Source organism: Pantherophis guttatus, chromosome 4 (genome assembly GCF_059756535.1).
Source record: "Pantherophis guttatus breed Tessera chromosome 4, ASM5975653v1, whole genome shotgun sequence".
Lineage (NCBI taxonomy): Eukaryota > Metazoa > Chordata > Lepidosauria > Squamata > Colubridae > Pantherophis > Pantherophis guttatus.
The window spans coordinates 91,788,672-91,810,704 of NC_142066.1; the positions used below are offsets into that span (position 1 = coordinate 91,788,672).

The 22,033-nt window shown below is 39.5% G+C and overlaps 1 protein-coding gene across 4 annotated transcripts in view; it reads right to left on the reverse strand.

Moving 5' to 3' along the window:
• PDCD6IP (programmed cell death 6 interacting protein) overlaps window positions 1–22,033 on the reverse strand; it is a 120,721-nt gene that overhangs the window by 26,858 nt on the left and 71,830 nt on the right. For all 4 annotated transcript variants that reach the window (XM_060686023.2, XM_060686022.2, XM_087894116.1 and 1 more), the window contains exons 12-15: window positions 20,583–20,752; window positions 15,641–15,889; window positions 15,337–15,471; window positions 14,125–14,219 (exon numbers count right to left, since the gene is read on the reverse strand). In XM_060686023.2, coding sequence (XP_060542006.1) covers window positions 14,125–14,219; window positions 15,337–15,471; window positions 15,641–15,889; window positions 20,583–20,752 — 649 coding nt within the window. The remainder of the gene's footprint in view (window positions 1–14,124; window positions 14,220–15,336; window positions 15,472–15,640; window positions 15,890–20,582; window positions 20,753–22,033) is intronic.

The window sequence follows — 22,033 nt, forward strand, 5'->3', positions numbered from 1 at the left end:
TAGAAATGTATAATATTAAAGATATAATTAAAATATATAGGGGGAGGGGAAAAAAAGGAAAATGAGGGGAAGAAGGAGTAATAGATTAAAATATAGGGAAAGAAGAACAAAGTAACAGATGGAAGACCACTATGAAACAATGCTGAAAAATGATAAGATACCTATACGTTGTATGTTGTGTAAAAATCATATATGTGTTATAATAAAATTACAATTTTTTTTTTTAAAAAAAGAGAGTACTAAAAGAAATTGTATGATAAGGAGGAAATTTTGGGGAAAAAAAGACAATACCTGGAACAATCTGAACTTCCCAACGTATCGGATATAATTAAGGATATGGTGAATGAATGGATAACCATGATGGAAGTGACAGAAGCAATTAAGAGACCAAAAAATAATAAAACACCAGGGCCCGATGGGCTACCAGCAGAATTTTACATACAACTAGAAGTGATTGTGGAAGTTTATAAAGAAGTATTACTAGAAGCAAAAATACGAAACTCATGGATAGAAGCAAATATTACTCTCATACTGAAAGGTGACTCAGATTTAACACAGATAAAGAATTATAGGCCAATATCCTTATTGAATGCGGACTATAAAATATATGCTTCAATAATAGCAGAGAGATTAAAAAATATTTGAATGAATTTATACATCCAGATCAGAATGAATTTCTCCCAAAGAGACAGATTAAAAATAATATGACAATGATTTTAAATATATTGGAGTATTATGAGACACCCTGGAAAACAAATGGCATTGATGTTCCTAGATGCACAGAAAGCGTTTGACGTTAACCGGCAATTCATGATAGCACAACTAAAATATATGGACTTTGGGGAGAGATTTATTAATATGATTAAAGTAATATATTGTAAACAATCAGCCAAGGTGTAAATGGAGACATGATAGAGAACTTCGATATCAAGAAAGGCACCAGACAGACTGTCTCCACTGCTATTCATACTGACTTTGGAAGTGCTAACCAGGAAAATTCGGCAAGATGAAGAAATAAAAGGAATGGAAATAAAAAAAGAGAATTACAAATTTACAGGCATTCACAGATGACTTAGTCTTCATACTAGAAGACCCTCTAGAAACTGGACCGAAACTAATCAAAAAAATAGAATATGGGAAAGTAGCAGGACTGAAAATAAATAGGGATAAGACAAAGATTCTAGTTAAGAACCTCACAGATACGCAAAAGAGTGTTAATGGAAAGAATTAAAATACAGATAGTTAAAAATGTGAAGTACTTAAGAATACAACTAACATCAAAATGTGCAACAATTAAAGAGGATAATTACAGGAAATTGATGAGGCAAATTAAATTAGACCTGGAGAAATGGAAAGATCTACAATTGTTATGATCAGGAAGAATAGCCACTATAAAAATAAACATTTTACCAAGACTACTATACCTATTTCAAACAATACCAATAAAACTGGAGAAAAAATATTTTGAAGAATTAAATAAAACAATATTGAAATATGTATGGTTAGGAAAGAAAGCAAGAATAGATTTGAAAATGTTGCAGGAAACCAAAAAGAGACTACCAGATTGGGAATTGTACTACCAGGCCTCAGTAGTCACATGGGTGAAAGAATGGATCAGTTTGAGACTTGCAAGATTATTAACATTAGAAGGGCATGACCTTCAACTAGGCTGGCACGCTTTCTTATGGTATGGGAAGAATAAGATAACACCTACTATGTTAGACACTATGTTAGGAATGCATTATTATCAGTCTGGTTTAAGATAAAAGAACAACACTACTTGAAAATACCAATCTGGCTTCCCACTATGGAGGCATTGGTACATCCTAATGTTATTAACATGGAAAAAAAATCATAAGATATAAAGATATTTTGAATGACAAAGAGGAACTAAAAACCAAACAGGAACTTAGTAGCCAAGGGACAGACATTGCATGGTGGCCACATATGCAGACACAATCCCGCTACAAGAAAGATGCTAAAATGTATTGTTTTATTATATTTATTTATTAATTATTAAAATTTATATGCCGCCTGTCTCCCGGAGGACTCGGGGCGACTCACAACCATCAAGTAAAGTAAAAACAATAACAATAATAATAAATAAAGTTAAAAAATACAATTAAAATCCCATAATTAATTAAAAACTCCCAAACAGATCAGACAGTTTGTTTAAAAAGCCATGTCTTCAGGTCTTTGCAGAAAGAATGGAGGTCAGGGGCTGTCCGGAGCCCAGTGGGTAACTCGTTCCAGAGGGTCGGTGCGGCCACAGAGAACGCCCTCATCCTGGTCGCCGTCAGCCAACATTGTCTGGCAGACGGCACCCGGAGGAGGGAAGTCCTATGTGAGCGCACTGGGCGGTGGGAGGCCAGTAGGAGGTGTTCCTGCAAGTACCCCGGGCCCATGCCATGAAGGGCTTTATAGGTAAGTATCAGCACCTTGAAGCAGACCCGAAGAACCACCGGCAATCGGTGCAGCTCACGCAGGAGAGATGTTACGCGGGAGTAATGGGAAGCTCCCGTAACAACCCGCGCGGCTGCATTCTGGACCAGTTGTAGCCTCCGGGTGCACCCCAAGGGCAGCCCCATGTAGAGAGCGTTGCAGTAGTCCAAACGAGAGAAAGCAAGAGCGTGAGTGACTATACAGAGGGCATCCCTATCTAGGAAGGGTCACAACTGGCGCATCAGGCGAACCTGTGCAAAAGCCCCCCTGGAAACGGCCGTCAGATGATCCACTAAGGACAGCCGCGAATCCAGGAGGACACCAAGGTTGCGAACCCTATCAGAGGGAGTCAACAACTCCCCTCCCATCAAAAGTGATGGGGCCACTAGATCCTGGGATGCCAGCATCCACAGCCACTCCGTCTTAGAGGGGTTGAGTCTGAGCCTGTTCCTGCCCATCCAAACCCCCACCGCCTCCAGGCACTTAGACATCATGGAAAGGGCATCCCTGGATTGGTTTTAATAAAGAATTATCAGAATTAGATGACAAACTGATAAAGAAACTATATTGTTACCTATTAAGTATTAAATCTGTAAGTGAGCATGTAAAGGAGACAATGATTGCCTGGGCTAAAATTTTTGGATTTGCAATAGAATTAGATAAATGGCAGAAACTATGGGATAGAAATATTAAATTGACTATGTCAACTGCATATAAGGAAAATTTGTATAAAATGTTTTATAGATGGCATTTTGCACCGGCAAGATTGGCAAAAATGTAGAAAGACAAATCTGCTAAATGTTGGAAGTGTAATCAATCGCCTGGTTCCGATTATTATATGTGGTGGACATACCCAAAAGCTAAAAAATATTGGATGAAAACACATACTTGGTTGGAAAAAAATTACAAAGCAACATACAGATTTGAAACCAGAGATATTTTTGTTGGGCATTCTACCAGAAAAATACCTGATCTTGTATATATTAACTACAACTAGAATTGTATTTGCACAACAATGGAAAAATGATGAGATGCCATCTGAGGGGAATGTATTTAAGAAAATATTAGAATGTGCAGAAATGGATAGATTAACACTTACTATTAAGGATTAAGAAGAAACTGAATATTTTTTGATATGGGGTATATTCTATCAATGGCTAGACAATAGAAACAGGAGTTAGAAAGGAGGAAATATAAAAAGAGGAAATGTTAATGTGAAAGTTGTTGAATAAGATGATGTTAAGTATTATCGTTATTATATTATTATATCATTAATATTATGGTGATGAATACTACAACAAACATGTAGATTATGATTGTTTAAAAATAACTGTACCCAGATCACACACTGTTTGATGGAAATTGAATGTTATATAAATAAAACAAATAAAACATGTTTTTTAAAAAAAGTGATCTGGAAAACCCCCAGGACTGCTGCAACCGGTGGCAGAGCCAACAAGATAATGGGAGGAAATCGCAATGGACTTTATAGTGGAGTTGCCAAAGAGCGGGGGGAACATTGTGATCTGGACTGTGATTGACTTATTCTCCAAGCAGGCACACTTCATACCCTGCAGCGGACTACCCTCAGTCCACCAGCTGTTCCTGAAGCACATATACCGTCTGCATGGAGTGCCACAAAGAACAGACAGAGGGCTTCAGTTCATGGCTAAGCTCTGGAGGGAGTTCCTGCGGTCCATTGGGTCGTCCCAGGGCCTCAGCACGGACTTTCATCTTAGCACAAATGGAGGGGGGGCAGAGAGAATGAATGCACTGGTAGAACAGTAACTGAGGTGTTACGTGAACTATCAGCAGTCCAATTGGGCAGATCTCCTGCCTTTCGCTGAGGTCGCGTACAATAATGTTGTTCACAGTAGCACGGGACTAACCCCGTTCAAAGTAGTGAGCAGCGAGAATCCAGAAGTGGCGCAGTGTGACTGGCTGGGAAAATGCCGGGCTCCAACGAGCCTGGTGAAATCCAGCCAGACGAACTGTCACCGAGGGGGTCTTTGGATCGAAACTGTCCTGTAGGGACAGTGAAGAGGAGAGGCAGCTCAGTGTCTAAAGAAGGACAGGCAAGTCCCTTGGATAGCCTGAGAAACTCTTCGATCCGGTGACGGGGGCGGCGATCAGGGTGAATCACTATGAAGCTGGAGCCTCTGGAGCAAGTGATGTACAGGAGGGAAGATTTGGACAGAGTGTTGGTGCTGGGTGAGTGATTGGCCATCCATAGACAATAAAAAGAACTTCAAATATTTTAAACTATTAAAATTACCTCAGCGTGGAAATAGTGGCTAAACAGCAATGGGGGGGGGGGGAGATGGCGGATGAAGAGAGAAAGTGGGAATGACAAACGCGCCATAGAAGAACCGGACCTAAAAGTGATTGATAAATGGAAATGTAAATTTGGAACTTAATTTGGATTGGATTAGAAACTGGTTGTATATAAAGGTGAAAGAAGAACTGGAAAACTGGCCTTTTCTCTTTTTTGGCTCGGTAAAAACAGATGTGGATTACAAATAAAATGGCGATTTTTTAACTAGCTGAGTGGAATGGTGGATTATAGAGAGACATCTGTAGGAGAAAGAAGAGCATAACATGGAATTGTCTGTTTTGAGAAAATCTTTGAAGAAGCGAGGGGAAAAAAATAAAACCTTAAATTTTTAAAACGATAACTGGCGAGAACTAAGGACGATATATTTTGTCTACAAGAGGATAGACTTTGATGATTAAAAAAGAAGGACCTTAATGCGACTTAAAACTGGAATAATATCAACCCGGAAAAAATTAAATGGAACAGGAACTTAACGAACTGATAAAGACAATGTGTTTAGAAATAAAGGAAATAATTATTAATTTGCATGGAAAATTGAAATTCGAGGATGTAAAGACTGAGCTAGAATGCACTGAAGATGAAAAGGAAATGACTAATGAGAAACAAAAAAGAGAGATGGATAACGAAGAAGACAAAGAGATTGACTATGGAAAATTTAATTGTAATATTAAGTATGGACAAAAAGAAAAGAAACAAAGAAGGAAAAGAGGGTGGAATAAGAAAAATATAAAAAATTTAAATGATTACACTGGGATTTACAGTGGAAATATAAGAAAAAGGGAAAAGAGATGGACAATAATAGGAAATAAAGGACAAAATAAAAGATTTTATGCTTTCAAAATACAAAATAAATATACTGGGATTAACAATAAAAAGACACAAAAAAGGAAAGAGAAAGGAGAAACAATGGGAAATATAGGGCAGGAATTCTAAAATACAAAAGAAAGAAAGAAGAAGGAAAAAGAAAAGGCAAAGAGGGAAAAGAGGGTGGAGGAGAAGAAAAAATATTAAAAATATAAATGATTACACTGGGATTTACAGTGGAAATATAAGAAAGGGAAAAGGGATGGAAAACAATGGGAAATAAAGGGCAAAGATTTCATGATTTTAAAACACAAAATAAGTACATTGGGATTAACAATGGACGGAAGGAAAGGAAAAGCAGAAACAATGGGAAATATAGGGCAGAAAAGGAGAAAGACAGAAAGAAATGAAAATATATTCAGTGTAAAATTTAATAGATGAGTTTAATGTCAGAAAAAAAAAGATAAAACAGTGATATTAAGTGATTTTAAAATAAGTGGAGTATAGAGCTGTATGAAATAAAGGGAATAAAATTTATACTCTATATTTTAAGTTTTAAATATGCTCTACTGAAAACTGGAGAAACTGCAATAAATGTCATATGCTTAATAATATTGGAGGTCTATAGAATTATAGGTTTTAATAATATGAATAAACTTGTTGGGGGAAATGCAATAATTGGAATATTTTAAACTATATGTCTGAAACAATCAAAAAGAGAAAAAAAGGCAAATCAAGAATATTTTAAGAAGGACTGGGTAAAATGAAAAATGATTAAGATGCGCTTTATAAATATATATTTGAATAAGTGGAAATATATTGTTAAGATATTTTGAGAAATATATTCAATAATTGAAGTTGAATGTAAAACTGAATGAAATTGAAATGATAAAAATGATTTAAATGTTATACTTGCAAGAAGTAAAGCCGGAAAAATATATTGGTAAAAGTAAAAAAGACAAAGGATTAGAAGATAGTTTGAGTAAAGATTTGAAGGAAAAAAGTGCAAGATGAAATATATTGTTAATAATTAAAAGGACAAGGGATCAGGGCTGCCTGGACTCCACAGTGGAAAATATTAAATTGAAAATGAATACAGCAATAGAGAGAGATGAAGGAGGAGAAGAGAGGTGGAAGGGAGAAAGAAGGAGAGAGAGGGATGGAAGAGTACGGAGGAAGGAAGGGAAGGGAAATTTGGAGTAGGAGAGAAGGTAAGATGGGGGAGGAGAAGGAGGAGGAGGAGAAGGGAAGGGGAAGTAGAGAAGAGAAGAAGAGGATGGGGAAAAAAAGTAGGAAGGGATAGGGAAGAGGGAGAGGGTAGGTTTGAGGAGAAAGATTGCTGTACAATAAAAAAGATGAAGTGGAAGAAAGGCAGTGCCGAACAAACAAATAATAAATATATTAAGATAAAGAATGAACTGTTTAAGAATAAAAGAGAATAAATATGAATAAACAGTAACGTTAGAATTTAGGGACAAATGAAGTTGGTGTTTATGTATGCAAGTATAGAAATATTGAGATATGTTTAAAAAAGGGGGGGGAGATGATTTTGGCAAGAACTTTTAACTGAGTAAAATGTACCGTATTTTCCGGCATATAAAACGACTGGGCGTATAAGACGACCCCCAACTTTTCCTGTTAAAATATAGGGTTTGGGCTATACTCGCCATATAAGACTACCCCTCTTCCAATGCACACCAAATAAAAATTAAAAAACATCAACTGGCTCACCTACAATGTAAAAGCAGCTGTGCTAGTCCCAAAATGGCCTCTGCAACAAGCAGGAACCTCACACAGCCACAAAAAGCCCCCCAAAAAACTTTCACACTCTACACATACACAACACAACTGGCTCACCCACAAATGTAAAAGCAGCTGTGCTAGACCCAAAATGGCCCCTGCAACAAGCAGGAACCTCACACAGCCACAAAAAGTCCAAAAAACCAACTTTCACACTTTACACACACAAAATTCCACATACAGCTTTGTGAGATTTTGTGTGTTTGTGTAGTTAGAGTGAAACACTACAAAAACACACTAAATCTCAGAAAGCTGCACAAATATTATTTTATTTTATTTTTATTTTTATATGAAAGCTAAATTTAAAACTTCCTAAACTTTAAATGGCTAGGTCTAAAAAAGAACAACTAAAAAACCCCCCAATTATAACCCCAATTGACTATTTTTTTTTAAAGCTCCCAAAGGGGAAAAAAACTTACCCAATAGAACAGAGATCTTCAAACTTGGCAACTTTAAGACTTGTAGACTTCAACTCCCAGAATTCCTCAGCCAGCTTTGCTTTGCTGGCTGAGGAATTCTGGGAGTTGAAGTCCACAACTCCCTGCTTGCTTGATTGCTGATTGCTGATGGAATAGATTCAGGCAAGGAAGCAAGGCAAGCGTTGCGACTAGCAGCTGAGGTAAGCAAGCTGGAGGGGGAAAACTTTTTTTCTTTTACATGGTTTCTGGCGATCCCAGATGAGTTGCAGGGAACTCAGCTCGGATCGTCAGAGCTGGGATCGTCAGAATAATAATAATAATAATAATAATAATAATAATAATAATAATAATAATAATAATAATAATAATTTTATTTCTATACCGCCCTTCTCCCGAAGGACTCAGGGCGGTGTACAGCCTATTAAAAACACAGAACAAAACAACAATTTAAATTTAAAATCATTAAATAATTAGGCTCCAATTAAAATCCCAGAAATTTAAAATACCCCAATTTAAAATCGTTATGTTAATAGCCCGGCCTGGCGGAACAACAGGGTCTTTAGTGCGCAGTGAAACACCCGGAGGTCGGAGATCTTACGTATTTCCGGGGGCAGTTCATTCCACAGGGCTGGGGCTCCCACAGAGAAGCCCCCCCCCGGGTGTCGCCAGCCGACATAACTTGGCTGATGGCACCCTGAGGAGACCCTCTCTGTGGGAGCGGACTGGTCGGTGGGAGGCTATTTGGTGGCAGAAGTCGGTCTCAAAGGTACCCGGGTCCTATGCCATGGAGTGCTTTAAAGGTGGTGACCAATACCTTGAATCGCACCCGGAAGACCACTGGGAGCCAGTGCAGCTCACGCAGGAGGGGTGTCACGTGGGCACAACAAGTTGCACCCATAACCACCTGTGCAGCCGCATTCTGGACCAGTTGGAGCCTCCGAGTGCTCTTTTTTCCTTTTACATGGTTTCTGGCGATCCCAGTTGAGTTGCAGAGAACCCAGCTGGGATTGTCAGAGCTTGGATCGTCAGAGTAAAAGGGAAAAAACTTTTTTCCTTTTACATGGTTTCTGGCGATCCCAGCTGAGTTGCAGGGAACTCAGCTGGGATCGTCAGAGCTGGGATCGTCAGAGTAAAAGGGAAAAAACTTTTTTCCTTTTACATGGTTTCTGGCGATCCCAGCTGAGTTGCAGGGAACTCAGCTGGGATCGTCAGAGCTGGGATCGACCGTCAGAGCTGGGACCGTCAGAGCCATTTAAGGCTCGTCAGAGCCTTTCGGGCTGGTCTGCCTGGTTACAGGAGAACGACACCCGGTGTATAAGACGACCCCCGACTTTTGAGAAGATTTTCATGTGTTAAAAAGTCGTCTTATACGCCAGAAAATACGGTATTTGAATTTGATTAATTGTATAAGATAAGAAACGGCCAACACTGTTAAAAAAAAAAAGATGTGGGTGAATGTGGGAGAGGAGAAAAAACCTATAAAACTTGTTTTTTTAAAAAAATCTGCCATTCCTGATTCTTGGACTGTGCAGCCTGTGACTTCCTCAGTAGAGGAACTGGGACTTAAATTATTGTTCTGGAAACAAAAGCCTCCAGAACCATAGTTGTGTGAAAGGAGAACTATCATCTCCCATCCCATTCCACACATCCCATCCTCGTCGCCAATGGAAAGTGTGTGTGTAGGAACACAGATGAGAAGCCAAACTTCCAGCATCAATGTTTATTCTAGATAATGACTCAGTAAAACCAACATGCAATTTCCGGCTGACAGCCCCTTTTAAAGGAAAACTGTCAGCCTTTAACCAATAACTTTAAAATATGTCCCACACTTGTGTGACAGAAGGAAAGCCTCTGCTCACGCCTGCGCGGACATAACACATAGGTGTTCTCTCAATTAGAAAATTTCCCCAAAAGGTATTTGTAGCTACCCACACTAGAATTAATATTAAGACAATAGATTTAACAATTGTCAGGATGAGACCATATGATTTGTTATGTGTGGTCCTCCCACCCACTTTACCTGAAAGAAAGATTAGAAACCATAGGGACTTTGAACAATCCAGAAAGTACCTGAAGTCAACCCCTTACTTTCTTCTGTGGGCTCTGGGCCCTCAATAAGGTCATGCATTGTATACAGGCAGTGGAGGAAATCCTAGCTAATGAGACTGGGGAGTTTTTTTTTTATTGCTGCACAAAAGAACAAGAAGCCATTCTGAAAATGATAGTTCACAATAGGATGGCTCTAGATATGGTATTGGCATCCTAAGAAGGTATGTGTGCATTACTTGGAAAACAATGCTGTGTGCATGTAATAACAGCTGCAAGGATTGGCTATGCACAAAATTGGAAAGTAGAGAAAATATCTCTGGAAGAAGAGGTAATAAATTTTTTTTAGATTGTGCAGAAATGAATAGGTGAACCCTGATGATTAAGGATAGAGAAGACTCAGAATATTTTAAAATATGGAATTATTTTTATCATAGGCTGGACAAGAGATACAAATGATTAATTATATAAGTATGTATAAATATGTGATGAGTAGAATATTATGTTAGTGATGAATTGATACAATGGATTGGATAAGGACCAAGATAGAAGAAATAACAACTATATAGAAGAAGAAAGACCTTTGGAAGATAACACCGTAATGTCGCAGGGAAGAGATAACTGATGTATTAAATGTTTGTTTGTTTAAAAAATAAAAAACTTAAAAAAAACGAAGTAGTGAGCAGCATGGACTTTGTCCCAATGCCAGAATATCCAAGGGATCCCTCTTCTTCAGTCAGCTTGACAGACTGGCTGTCAATGCTGAAAGCCGCATGGGAAAATGTCAAGAAAGCAGTAGCTAAAGCGGCACAGACATATAAAAAACAGACAAACACCGAACCCTGCAAAGGCCATTCCAGCTGAGGGAAAAGGTCTACCTCCCCACAAAATACTTGAGGTTAAAACTCCCCAGCAAGTTCATGGGGCCATTCCCCATAGTGACGATTATCAACCCGGTCACAGTGCAATTAAAATTGCTCCAACTGCCAGGGAAAATACACCTGATATTCCATATCAGACTTCTAAAACCCATGGTTGGGTCGACCCTGAGGCCAATACCCCATGAGCTCCCGGACCCAGTGGTCATAGGGGGTCAAACCCATTATGAGGTGCAATGCATCCTCGACTCAAGGTGGCACAGGAGACAGCTCCAATACCTAATCAAGTGGAAGAGCTACCCTTTATCAGAGGCATCTTGGGTAAAAAGCAGAAACATCCAAGCTGTCTGCCTCATAGCTAAAATCCATGAAGACAACTCAACAAAGCCTGGGGTTGCAGCCCTAAAATCTATACCTATACTCAAACTGTTTTTGCCTTGCACAGGTTGCCTTCAGGAAATAAGGGAAGCCTAATGTCAATTTGCAAAGCATTCCTGACCTGTCTCAAGTTCCCATAGGCAGGGGGATAGGGAATCGAAAATCGCAGCTGCGTTGAGGAACTTGCACTTCAATCAAAACAAAGCACATTCCAGCCAGCCATGTCAAAGTCATATCCACACAGACCCACAGTGGCCGGAGAGAGGGACCTCTACAACCCGTGAAATTGTTTTTTTGGATAATGTGACTGATGATACAGGATCACAGGGTCAGAGAGAAACAGGGTCAGAGCCAGGATGCGAATTAAGTGAAGTCAGAGTTGGCTTCACTTGGTCCGTGCTGACATGAAGCTCCTAATAAATAACTGGATTTCTTTTGAAGCTTGGCTTGAGGCTCATGATTTAATTAGGGCATCAATTGGAACCCTGACACAAATTAAATTTGGAGAAATGGAGAAACCTACAGCTACTGTGTTTCTCCAGAAAGACGACCCACCTTGAAAAGAAGCCCTATCACGTTTTTGAGAGCATGCAATCAAATTAAGCCCCACCCAAAACATTAGCCCTAATTAAGACCCCACCACCCCGGGGTGCAAGGGTGGAGATGAGGCACACAGGTAAAAAATAAGCTAGGGTGGGGATGGGGGGGTGGAGCTGCCATACTAACCAGGCCTTGCATACCCCAACATCTGACTCACCTTCTTCTGTGGCTGCTTGCAGCCACTCGCACACGTCACCCTGGCCTCAGTTTCTCTTTCAGATGCCTTCCGGAAGGCATTTGAAGGTGAAACGGAGGCCAGGGTGACGCGTGAGAGCGGCGGCAAGCAGCCACAGAAGTGGGCCAGCGGTGGGCTCCTGTTGGGTGGGGCTGTCGGTGCCACCGCCACAAGGTGAGTCAATAATTAGAACCCTCCAAAAAGAAGGCCTAGCAGTTTTTTTCAGGGGTCAAAAGAAAATAAGACCCGGCCTTCTTTTTGGAGAAACACGGTATCCTTAATAGGAAGGATAATTACAATAAAAACGAACATTTTGCTGAGACTGTTATTCTTATTTCAAACAATTCTGATAAAATTAGAAAAAAAAATCTTTGAAGAACTAAACAAAATTATATTAAAATATATTTAGCAAGGGAAAAAAGCAAGAATAAGGTTGAAACTGCTACAAGATAGTAAACTTAAAGGGGGCTTTGGGTTGCGAAACTTAAAGAGGGCTTTGGGTTGCCAGAAAGCTATATTATCAGGCTTCTGCACATGTCTGGGTGAAGGAATGGGTAAATTTGAGACATAAAAGACTATTAACTCTGGAGGGACATGATCTCCAACTGGGGCGGTATGCCTTTTTATGGTATGGGAAAAAAAAAATACATGGATATTTTTAAAGACACCTTGTTAGAAATGCACTATTGTTAGTATCAAGGAAAAAGTAAAAAAAGACACTACATGAAAATACCAGTCTGGCTCTCCACGATGGAAGCACTGATACATCTAAACGTGATTAATATGGAAAAAATTGTAAGTTATAAGGATAATACCTTGAATGATAAAAGGGACAATCTAAACAAAAACTGACTAATCAAGGGATGGATTTAGCATGGTGGCCACACGTGCAAATACAAGCAAGTTATGAGAAAGATGCAAGAATATATAGTTTCTATAAAGAACCAACAGAAGTAGACCAGATATTGCTAGGGACAGATGAAAAATTAATTTAAAAAATGTATAGCTACTTATTGAGCATTAAAATGGAAGAAAAGCAAGTGAAAGAAAAAACGATAAGATGGGCTGAAAACTTTGGTTACTCAATAAAATTAGATAAGTGGCAGAAATTGTGGGATAGACACTGTAAACTAACAATGTCAATGGCCTATAAGAAAAATATATACAAAATGTTTTATAGGTGGCATTTACCACCAGCGAGATTAGCAAAGATGTTTGGAAACTTATCAGCTAAATAATGGAAATGTAATCAGATATTATCATATGTGGTGGACATGCCCAAAGGCAAAAAAATATTGGACTAAAATACATACTTGGTTAGAAAAAATGATAAAGCAACACATAATTTGAAACCATAAATATTTCTGCAGGGGATATTACCAGAACGGTACAATAAAGGGAATACATGCTTAATTTTGCATGTAGAAACGGCAGCAAGAATAGTATTTGCGCAGCAATGGAAAAATGATGAGGTCCTGACAGATGAAAGTGTAATAAAAATATTAGAATGTGCTGAGATGGATAGATTGACAGTTAAGATAAAAGAAAAAGAAGAAACAGAATATTTTTAATATGGGATTTATTATACCAATAGTTAACTAACAGAAACAGAAGTTAGAAACTAAAAAGAATTTTAAAAGATAATAAAAATTTGTATTGAAAATATTGCACGTAATATTTTGTGATTAATATTGATGTTTAAGATTATTAATAGGATTATGGTTATTGTTGTATCTCTACTTAAAATTAATTGTGCCCAGACAACATGCTGTTCAGATAGACATGGAATTTATTATGTTTTTAAAGAAAAAATGTACCAATAAAACATATATTCAAAAAAAAAAAAAAAAAGAACAAACAAACATTGTGTACAAATATCAATGACTAAACAGGGTCACAAATGTCCTCAAGATCTGTCAGACAAAAATACATGTACTGCTTAATCAACTTAATTGGATTAATTGCATATTAGTTGCTTTTATCTCGAGGATAACCAAGAAAATACCTGATCTAATTTAGAAAACATTCTATAATTCTATTACAAAAACATAATGATTCTATAATTAACCAACATCTTGATAATTGTAAAAAAGAAGCATTAACTATTATTCTTCAGCTCAGCTATTATCGACAAATCTGTATTATGTGAAACAACATTCAGTTTAAGCTGTTTTAATTACAAAGCTCTCTTTCCTTAAAAGCAGCAGCCAGAAGCAAGTATTTTTTACAGTATTTATAAAGGCTTACTTCAGAAGTTCATCTCTTTCTGTTTTGCGGGCAAACACAATGTCACTGCATTTGTTTTGGAATTTCAAAAGGATTTCAGTCAATTCATTATAGAACTGGAAAGAAAAAAAACAATGCAAATATTCATACATACCACACATTCACACACACACATATACACATGTGTGTGTGTATACATAGATGTATAAATTTATGTATAGACATACATAGATATAAATTTATTTTAATGGCAGAAAAATATATTGGTGAAAACATTTTATATAATTGTAGTTTTATCAATATGAAATAGATAATTTGATGGAACTAATACCAAGCCAATCTGCAAAATAAACAAATAAAATGGTTCAATTAAAATGTATTGAAGAATGTGTTATATAAAAGCTCTTCTAGATATTACTTCCTACCATGCAGAGTGTTTTAAATTTAATCGGAATTTTAATTGGTCATGGAAGACAGAATAAATCATGGTAGGTAAACTTTGTAATACTATCCAAAGTAACACTATTATCTTGGTTATTGAAAGCATTTCTCTCCATCATTCATCAATCAATTTATAATTTTAATAGATACTGAATATCATATCCTTTTTTAACTACATTATATTCCCATTTACTGTAAAAAAGTCCCAGTCATTGCAATAATTAATTATGTCTGTCTGTCTGTCTATTTAATGCCAAGAACATGACATGCTAACCTTGCTGAAATGGGATTTCTATTTTCCAGAAAGAAACCTTACAAAAATAAATATTGTATGACACAGATGGTGCATCTTGATGTATGAACTAATTGAAAACCAGGAAGGTAGCATCAAACTATGTATTCCATAATAACAAAAGCATTTTCTAGAATTGGCTCCTAAGATTTGTTATTCTCACAAATTGTCTATTATCTTCTTATATCCTCTAACAGATAGATAGATTTTTATTAATCTAAGTTATCTTACTAACTTTGCTTAAATTTTCCTATTATCCTTTTGTTCTATTTTGCTCTAGTTTCTGTCTGATAAAAGTATGATGCTACAAAATATCCTTTAACATCTAGCAAAATCTGCAATTCAAAACTGGTATTCTTGCAGTACATGATCCATATATTCATTCAAGGGCTTTTCCAAGTTGTTTATTGAACATTACGCTCTATTAAGTTTTTGAAAACCAGAAATAAAACACATCTATTGAGATGTTATTAGTCTTGTGGACTCTTCTGTTACCATACCTTTGTGCCTTCTTTTAAGTTGGCTGTAAGTTCCACAAAGTTGTCATTAGCTATAGCTAAATTCTTCAGAACCTCTTCCCTTAAATTGGATTCATTATTTGACTGCTTCATCTTAGAAAATTCTTGATGAGAATTCTAAACATGAAACAGGATAAGATATAAGAAACCAAGTGCACGATATTTTGTTCCCTCAACTTGGAAGTAAAGATTCTCTGTTGGAATAATAATTTAACATTACCATCTCAGTAAAAAGCTACATCAGATTATGCCAGATTTTTGCTTTAAAACACTTTTAAATAATTACCTGAATGGTGTTGAGCAGCTCCTCCTGTTTTTTCAGGGTCTCCTGTACTTTATGAGTAAGACCACCATAAAGATTATCCAATTCTGTGACAGAAATGGCTTCTTCATTTAAAGCACCATCCTGTGCTAGTGCTATTAGGAATTTAGATGTCATGTCAAAGTTTACTGACTTGAGATCATTCTCGAATTGCTCTCTCTGCTTTTTTACTTCATCCAGACTAGCTAGCAATGATTTTAGGATTAGAACTACCTAATAAAAGAAAATAAATTAGAAATAAAATTAGACATAGTTTTATATATTAATACTTTTATTATATATATATTGCTTAAGAATATGACAGCAATGCTGAGCCTAAATACAATTCAAATTAAAACCTTGGGAGTTCTTATCTGCATCTTAAATGAAACGAAGATTAAGACTGTTGAATCTCAGAAATAGATTTATTCTGCATAAAAACAGAGAATTTTATATGGAACACCTGTTGGGCCATCTCTATTTGGTTAAATAGAACTGTTTTTACAATTTTTGGAAGTTATTTAGGTGCTTTTTAGCAACAAGGGAAAATTTAAATGCATAAGCTGTCTATAATATTTTTGTGAGTATGAGGATGCACAAGTAGTTGGTTAAATAAATAACTCATCTTCATACATGAAAAATCAATTGTATATATCAGTTTCATATTACCATGAAAATAATACCTAACTATAATCAGAAGCAATTAGAGGATGAAAAGAATTAGAGTAAACAAAACCAGTGTGATTTATTGTTAGAACTGGCAGTCCTAACTGAAAGTTCCCCCTGTAAGCCTCAAAAGCTTACTGGATGATGTCTTTGGGGAAGTCACTTTCTCTCACACCAGCATACCTCATAGGATTGTGGGGAGGCAGGGATGCTAGTGTGTAACTCTGAACTGTTGAAAAGGCAAAATATAAAGCTAATAAATAAAGAACATCTCCATTAGAAAGAGAGAGTGTGTGTGCGTGTGTGTGCATTCCTTTGGGTCACTGTTGACTTCTGGTTACGCATTACAAAATCATTATGAGATGAATCTATAAAAGCAGTATTCATAAACTGTGGTTCTGATATTTAAAACTCATTTTTAATAGATTAAACTACTTTAAATCAAACAGTGATAATTATGAACCAACTAGAGGATCTAACTACTCACTATGTGAGATTAATAATATGTTAAATATGTGCATGGTTTAGAGACTGAAAGGAACAGGCAAGCGTGCAGAAAGAGGAAACAGATAAGAGAATCCAGACTGTTGTCTTTTCTTCGGTGGAGCCAAAATATAGGTATAATAATAAAAAAAAAATGTTTATGTTACATGGTCCTAGTATCATTAGGGGGGAGGAAAGCATGGTATCCAGGTTGTAAAATGGAATTTCAAAGTGTTTCAAAGTAGAGTCATCCCATATTATCAGATGCTACAATTTGGCTGTCACTATATGATTTATATATATATATATATATTTTAATTTGATTTATATGCCGCCCTTCTCCGGAGACTCAGGGCGGCTTACAGTGCATTCAGCAATAGCCTTCATACTTTTGTATATTTATACAAAGTCAGCTTATTGCCCCCACAAACTGGGTCCTCATTTAACCTACCTTAGAAAGGATGGAAGGCTGAGTCAACCTTGAGCCTTGGAGAGATTCGAACCAGCAGTAAATTGCAGGCAGCTGTGTTAATAACAGGGTGCTTTAAACCACTGTAGTACCAAGGCTCTATTGCTTTCTTTACTATTCCTATTCTTTACTATTCCTACATAATATATAAGGTATATAGCAGTGATGGCGAACCTTTTTGGCATTGCGTACCAAAAGTCTGAGCGTGCGAGCGCTCTCGTGCTCCCGCATGCCGGCACCCATAATGAAATGCGCGCCCCCATTTGCGCATGCGCACAGGACACTCCCCCATGCTCCCTCTGCGTATGCGCCCCGCACTGCGCATGTACGTCCCCAAGCATGCCCCCCCTCCGTGTTCTTAATGGAGGACAACTAAGTACTGGCCCATTCCAGGGCGAGACAGCCGTTCCCGGGCCAGCGCATGGCGCTGCCAAGATGGCAGGGCCAAGTGCGCTGCCGGGGAAGCTCTGAACTGCGGCTTGCCTGGGTTCCTTTCTGCTGGGAGCCACCGTTCCCTGGCTTGGTGCGGCACCGCCACCTGACCCCCACCACTGCGCTGCCTGCAGTTGGGCCCGTCACCCAACCCCCGTCACATCTGCTGCCGCCAGCCGAGCCAACACCGGAGAAGGAGCAGCAGGCGGGGCAGCCAGCCGCCCAGCCAGCAAATGCTGCCCCGTGCACCTGAACTGGCTGGTTGCTCTTGCTTTTGCCCTTCCCCCTGCAGCCTGCGGCTCCCAGCAGGGAGGAGCCCAAGCAGGGTGCCACATGGTTGGGGCCGAGAGCACTTCTGCTGTATGCCACCATCCTTTCTTCAGGGAAGAAGCGAGCTGCCGGAGGAGCAGAGAGCTGGTCAGGCAGCCTCCTCCGATCCAGCTGGCCTGCTCGTCATGATGCTGGCAACAGCGGCGGCTTGCTTTTGTGCCCCGAGCGCAGTGCACAAACTTTCCCCATGCTTCCCAAACTTTGGTGCGGGGCTGAGGGCGGGCGGGAGGCAGAGAGGAAGGAGCAGGCGGCTGCTATGCCTCGGGGCTCCAGGGAGAGTCGAGGGTTAACTTTTCAGCATTCCACGATCCAAACCTAACTGGCTTCTCCATGTCCCAAGGATACACACACACACACTTCTGCTCCTTCCCCGGCGTTGACTCAGGAACACAACTGCAAAACCCGTCTGGAGTCAAGAGGGGATTTCAAGACAGGGACACAATCATCTCCCTGCATCCTCCTCGGCTTGCAACAGATGGCTCGGGTGGGGCGCAAGAAGGCGAAGCCGGTAGAAGTGGCTGCTGAGCGCAGGGTGTGTGTGTGTGTGTGTCCTTGGGACGCGGAGAAGCCAGTTGGGTTTGGATCACGGGATGGGGAGTGCTGAAAAGTTAACTCTCTCTCTCTCTCTCTCTCTCTCCCCCTCCCTCATTCCCCTCGCCCCACCTCTCTCTTTTCCTTCCAAAAAATCATTCGGCAAATAAGCACCCCGGTCCTGATCTCTCCTGAGTAGCTTTCAGACATGAACACACGTTAATTTACAAGCGCCTCTACTTTCAGCAACCCTATCCAGCTGCTAGTGGGAAGGGGGGGGGATCTGCAGAAAGTCAAGGGTTAACTTTTCAGCATTCCACGATCCAAACCTAACTGGCTTCTCCATGTCCCAAGGAGACACACACACACACACACTTCTGCTCCTTCCCCAGTGTTGACTCAGGGACACAACTGCGAAACCGTCTGGAGTCGAGGGGGGATTTCAAGACAGGAACACAATCATCTCCCCGCATCCTCCTCGGCTTGCAACAGATGGCTCGGGTGGGACGCAAGAAAGCGAAGCTGATCGAAGTGGCTGCTGAGCGCAGGGTGTGTGTGTGTGTCCTTGGGACGCGGAGAAGCCAGAGAAAAAGGGCAACAGTGGCTCCTCCTCCTCCCCCTGCCAGCCTCACCGTAAAACTTGGGGTTTGCCTTACCGGTGGAGAGGGGGGAGAAAAAGTCCTGGTGGGGGAGAATCCTTTTTGCAGAGGCAATGGCGGCTCTTCCTCCCTCTGTCAGCCTCACCGTAAATCTCGGGGTTTGCCTTACGGGGGGGGGGGATAGAAAGGTCCTGGGGGGGAAAACGTCTGTGGTGCCAGTGACTCTAGCCACACTCTGAAGAAGCCCCGGTGGAGCCGGTCAGGCAATTTCCAGCAAATTTCCAATTTGCTGGAAATTGCCTGACCGGCAATTTCTGGCATGGCAATTTCTGGCGCAGTGCAGGGCTTGCCTACATAACTTTGCCAGCAAAGTGCCAGCAGCAGAAAGCCATTTGTGCCAGCAAAGAGGCAGTGGCGCCGGCAAACTTATGTAGGAAAGCCCCATGCCCCAGCTCCTGGTGTCTGCAGAGCTGAGCGTCTGGCATCCTGCTTCTCTGGCCACCACCTTGCACACGGCTGATCGGCACTCCAATGGAGTTTTTCCGGAGTGTGGCTGCAGTCACTGGCACCACAGACGTCTTTCCCACCAGCACTTTTCTCCCGCCCCTGCCTTCTTCCCCCCCAGTAAGGCAAACCCTGAGAGTTACAGCGAGGCTGGCAGGGGGAGGAGGAGGAGGAGCTGCTCCTGCATCTGCAAAGAGGATTTGCCCCCAACCAGGACCTTTCTCTCCCCCCCGCAAGGCAAACCCCGAAATTAACAGCGAAGCTGGCAGGAGGAGGAGGAGGAGGAGCCTCCGCCTCTGCAAAGAGCATTCCCCTCTTTCTCCCCCCCCATAAGGCAATCCTCGAGCAAAGGCAGCGCTGGTTTGCCGGCACGAATGGCCTCCAATGTGGATCCCAGGAAGCGGCTGTCAATCGCATGGGCGGTGCGCATGCGTGCTAAAAGAAGCTGCCAGTGGGCATGCGTGTGCCGGGAAATAAACTTCTGGTTTCAGATTCACGCATGCACATCAGCCACCTAGTCTTCTGGTTACTGGCGACCATGCGTGTGGGATGATCAGATGACCAGCTGATCTTCTGGTTTCTGGCACAGCCGCCTGCATGAAGTTCTGCTGATCGTCGCATGCGCATGCGCGCCAGTAACCAGAACACTAGCTGGCCGGTGCACATGCGTGCGCCAGAAATCCGGAAGAGGACCGGGCACCACTGTGCGTGCCAGGCAATATGGCTCCGCGTGCCACCTGTGGCACACGTGCCATAGGTTCGCCATCATGGGCCTATAGCCTTGCTTAAACCAGGATTCTTTTGTGTTCTGTTGGCCAAGAATTAGTGTTGCATGTCTCCAAATGCTTTAATTTCTTATTTAACTTGGTGTTTTCCCACAACAAATGTAATCATTAAAATTTTTCTTTCATACCTCACTCCCTTGTATTGTTTTTGCTGGATTTGCTGATGGAATGGCTGCATTAAGTTCTTGTTCTGATTTACATAACAATGAAATTGTATCTCGATGAGATTGGTACCGTTCCTTAACCTGTTTGTCAGCTTGTACTGCTTTATCCAGTACATTACGGAAATTGGTTCCTTCTACAAAAAAAGCCAAAAGAAAAATTTGCAGCTAAAATATGACATCTTACTAATTAGCAATACAGTGAATTGTTAAGTCCTTATCAACCACTTACAATCAAGAAAGCAATATTCTCACAGTCTCTTTAGTCAGATAAAAGGAAAAATGGCTACAGCATCTTAGAAATTGAATTATTTTACTTTATCAACTTATATCTTAAGGTAACACTTCCTTGATATCTTTACATTTCTTCCTATTAGTCTCTTGACACAAAAATGTTGCTAAAATTCACCTGCTAAGGAGGAATACACTTCTGTTCTGGCTCTCCATTAGTTTGAAAATATACATTCCCAGATTCTGGGATACTGATTGTGTGAATTGGTTACTAATACTTTATTAAATTGGTAGTTCCATAGAATCTGATAGTGTCAGAGTCAGTTGTAATATATTCTTCCCAGTGTTGGAAAACACGGTTTCACATATCTTTGTGGTTGATTTTAAAGGCTTTATTAAATTATGACAGATGTCATATAACCTAGATGCCATACTGTGCCTTCTTCTAGCAATCATTATAAACACACAAAGTTTCTAGACAGATGCTTGCTCAAAAATTAAAATTCTACACTAATTCTACACCATTTGAACATTCACAAGAATGGTTATTTGAAATCCAAATTTATTTAGAGACATATAACCCAGTTTTGGGGTGGTGGTGCTTCTATTTTCTAAACTGTATTTTCTTGTCATGAAAACAAAACATTTGAGATAGCATAACAGAACTTGAAACAGACAACTCCACCCTCATTTTTCATCTGAGTATCCTAATCCATATTGAGCACCATCTGCCAAAAACTGGGCAATGGGATGTTGTTTTATAAATAAACATTTTTAAAATCAAATCCCACAATAAATTATTGGAAGCACAATACTTTTAAAAATATGTGCTTGTTAAAATACTGAAAAACTATTAAACATTTGAATAGTATTAAGAAAGAAAGCCAACAATTGGAACCCAATAAAGGCAAAGATATTTAATCCATTTATTCTTAGTTGATGTTTTATTTATTCAAGCCCTGTTTACAGTTGAATTATAAATACTTCCTGGAAATATTAGCATAAAAGTGGGCAATATTTAATTTTTTTCTAAAATTGAAATTAATCAACATTAAAATATTGTAATAATCATTTACTAAGGCAAGTCTTTATTGGCTATCCTTATATTACGAATACAAGGATCAAAATAAATTAATATCCAGCTCTCTGAAATATAAAAGCAAAAGTATTAGTATCAATTTATTATA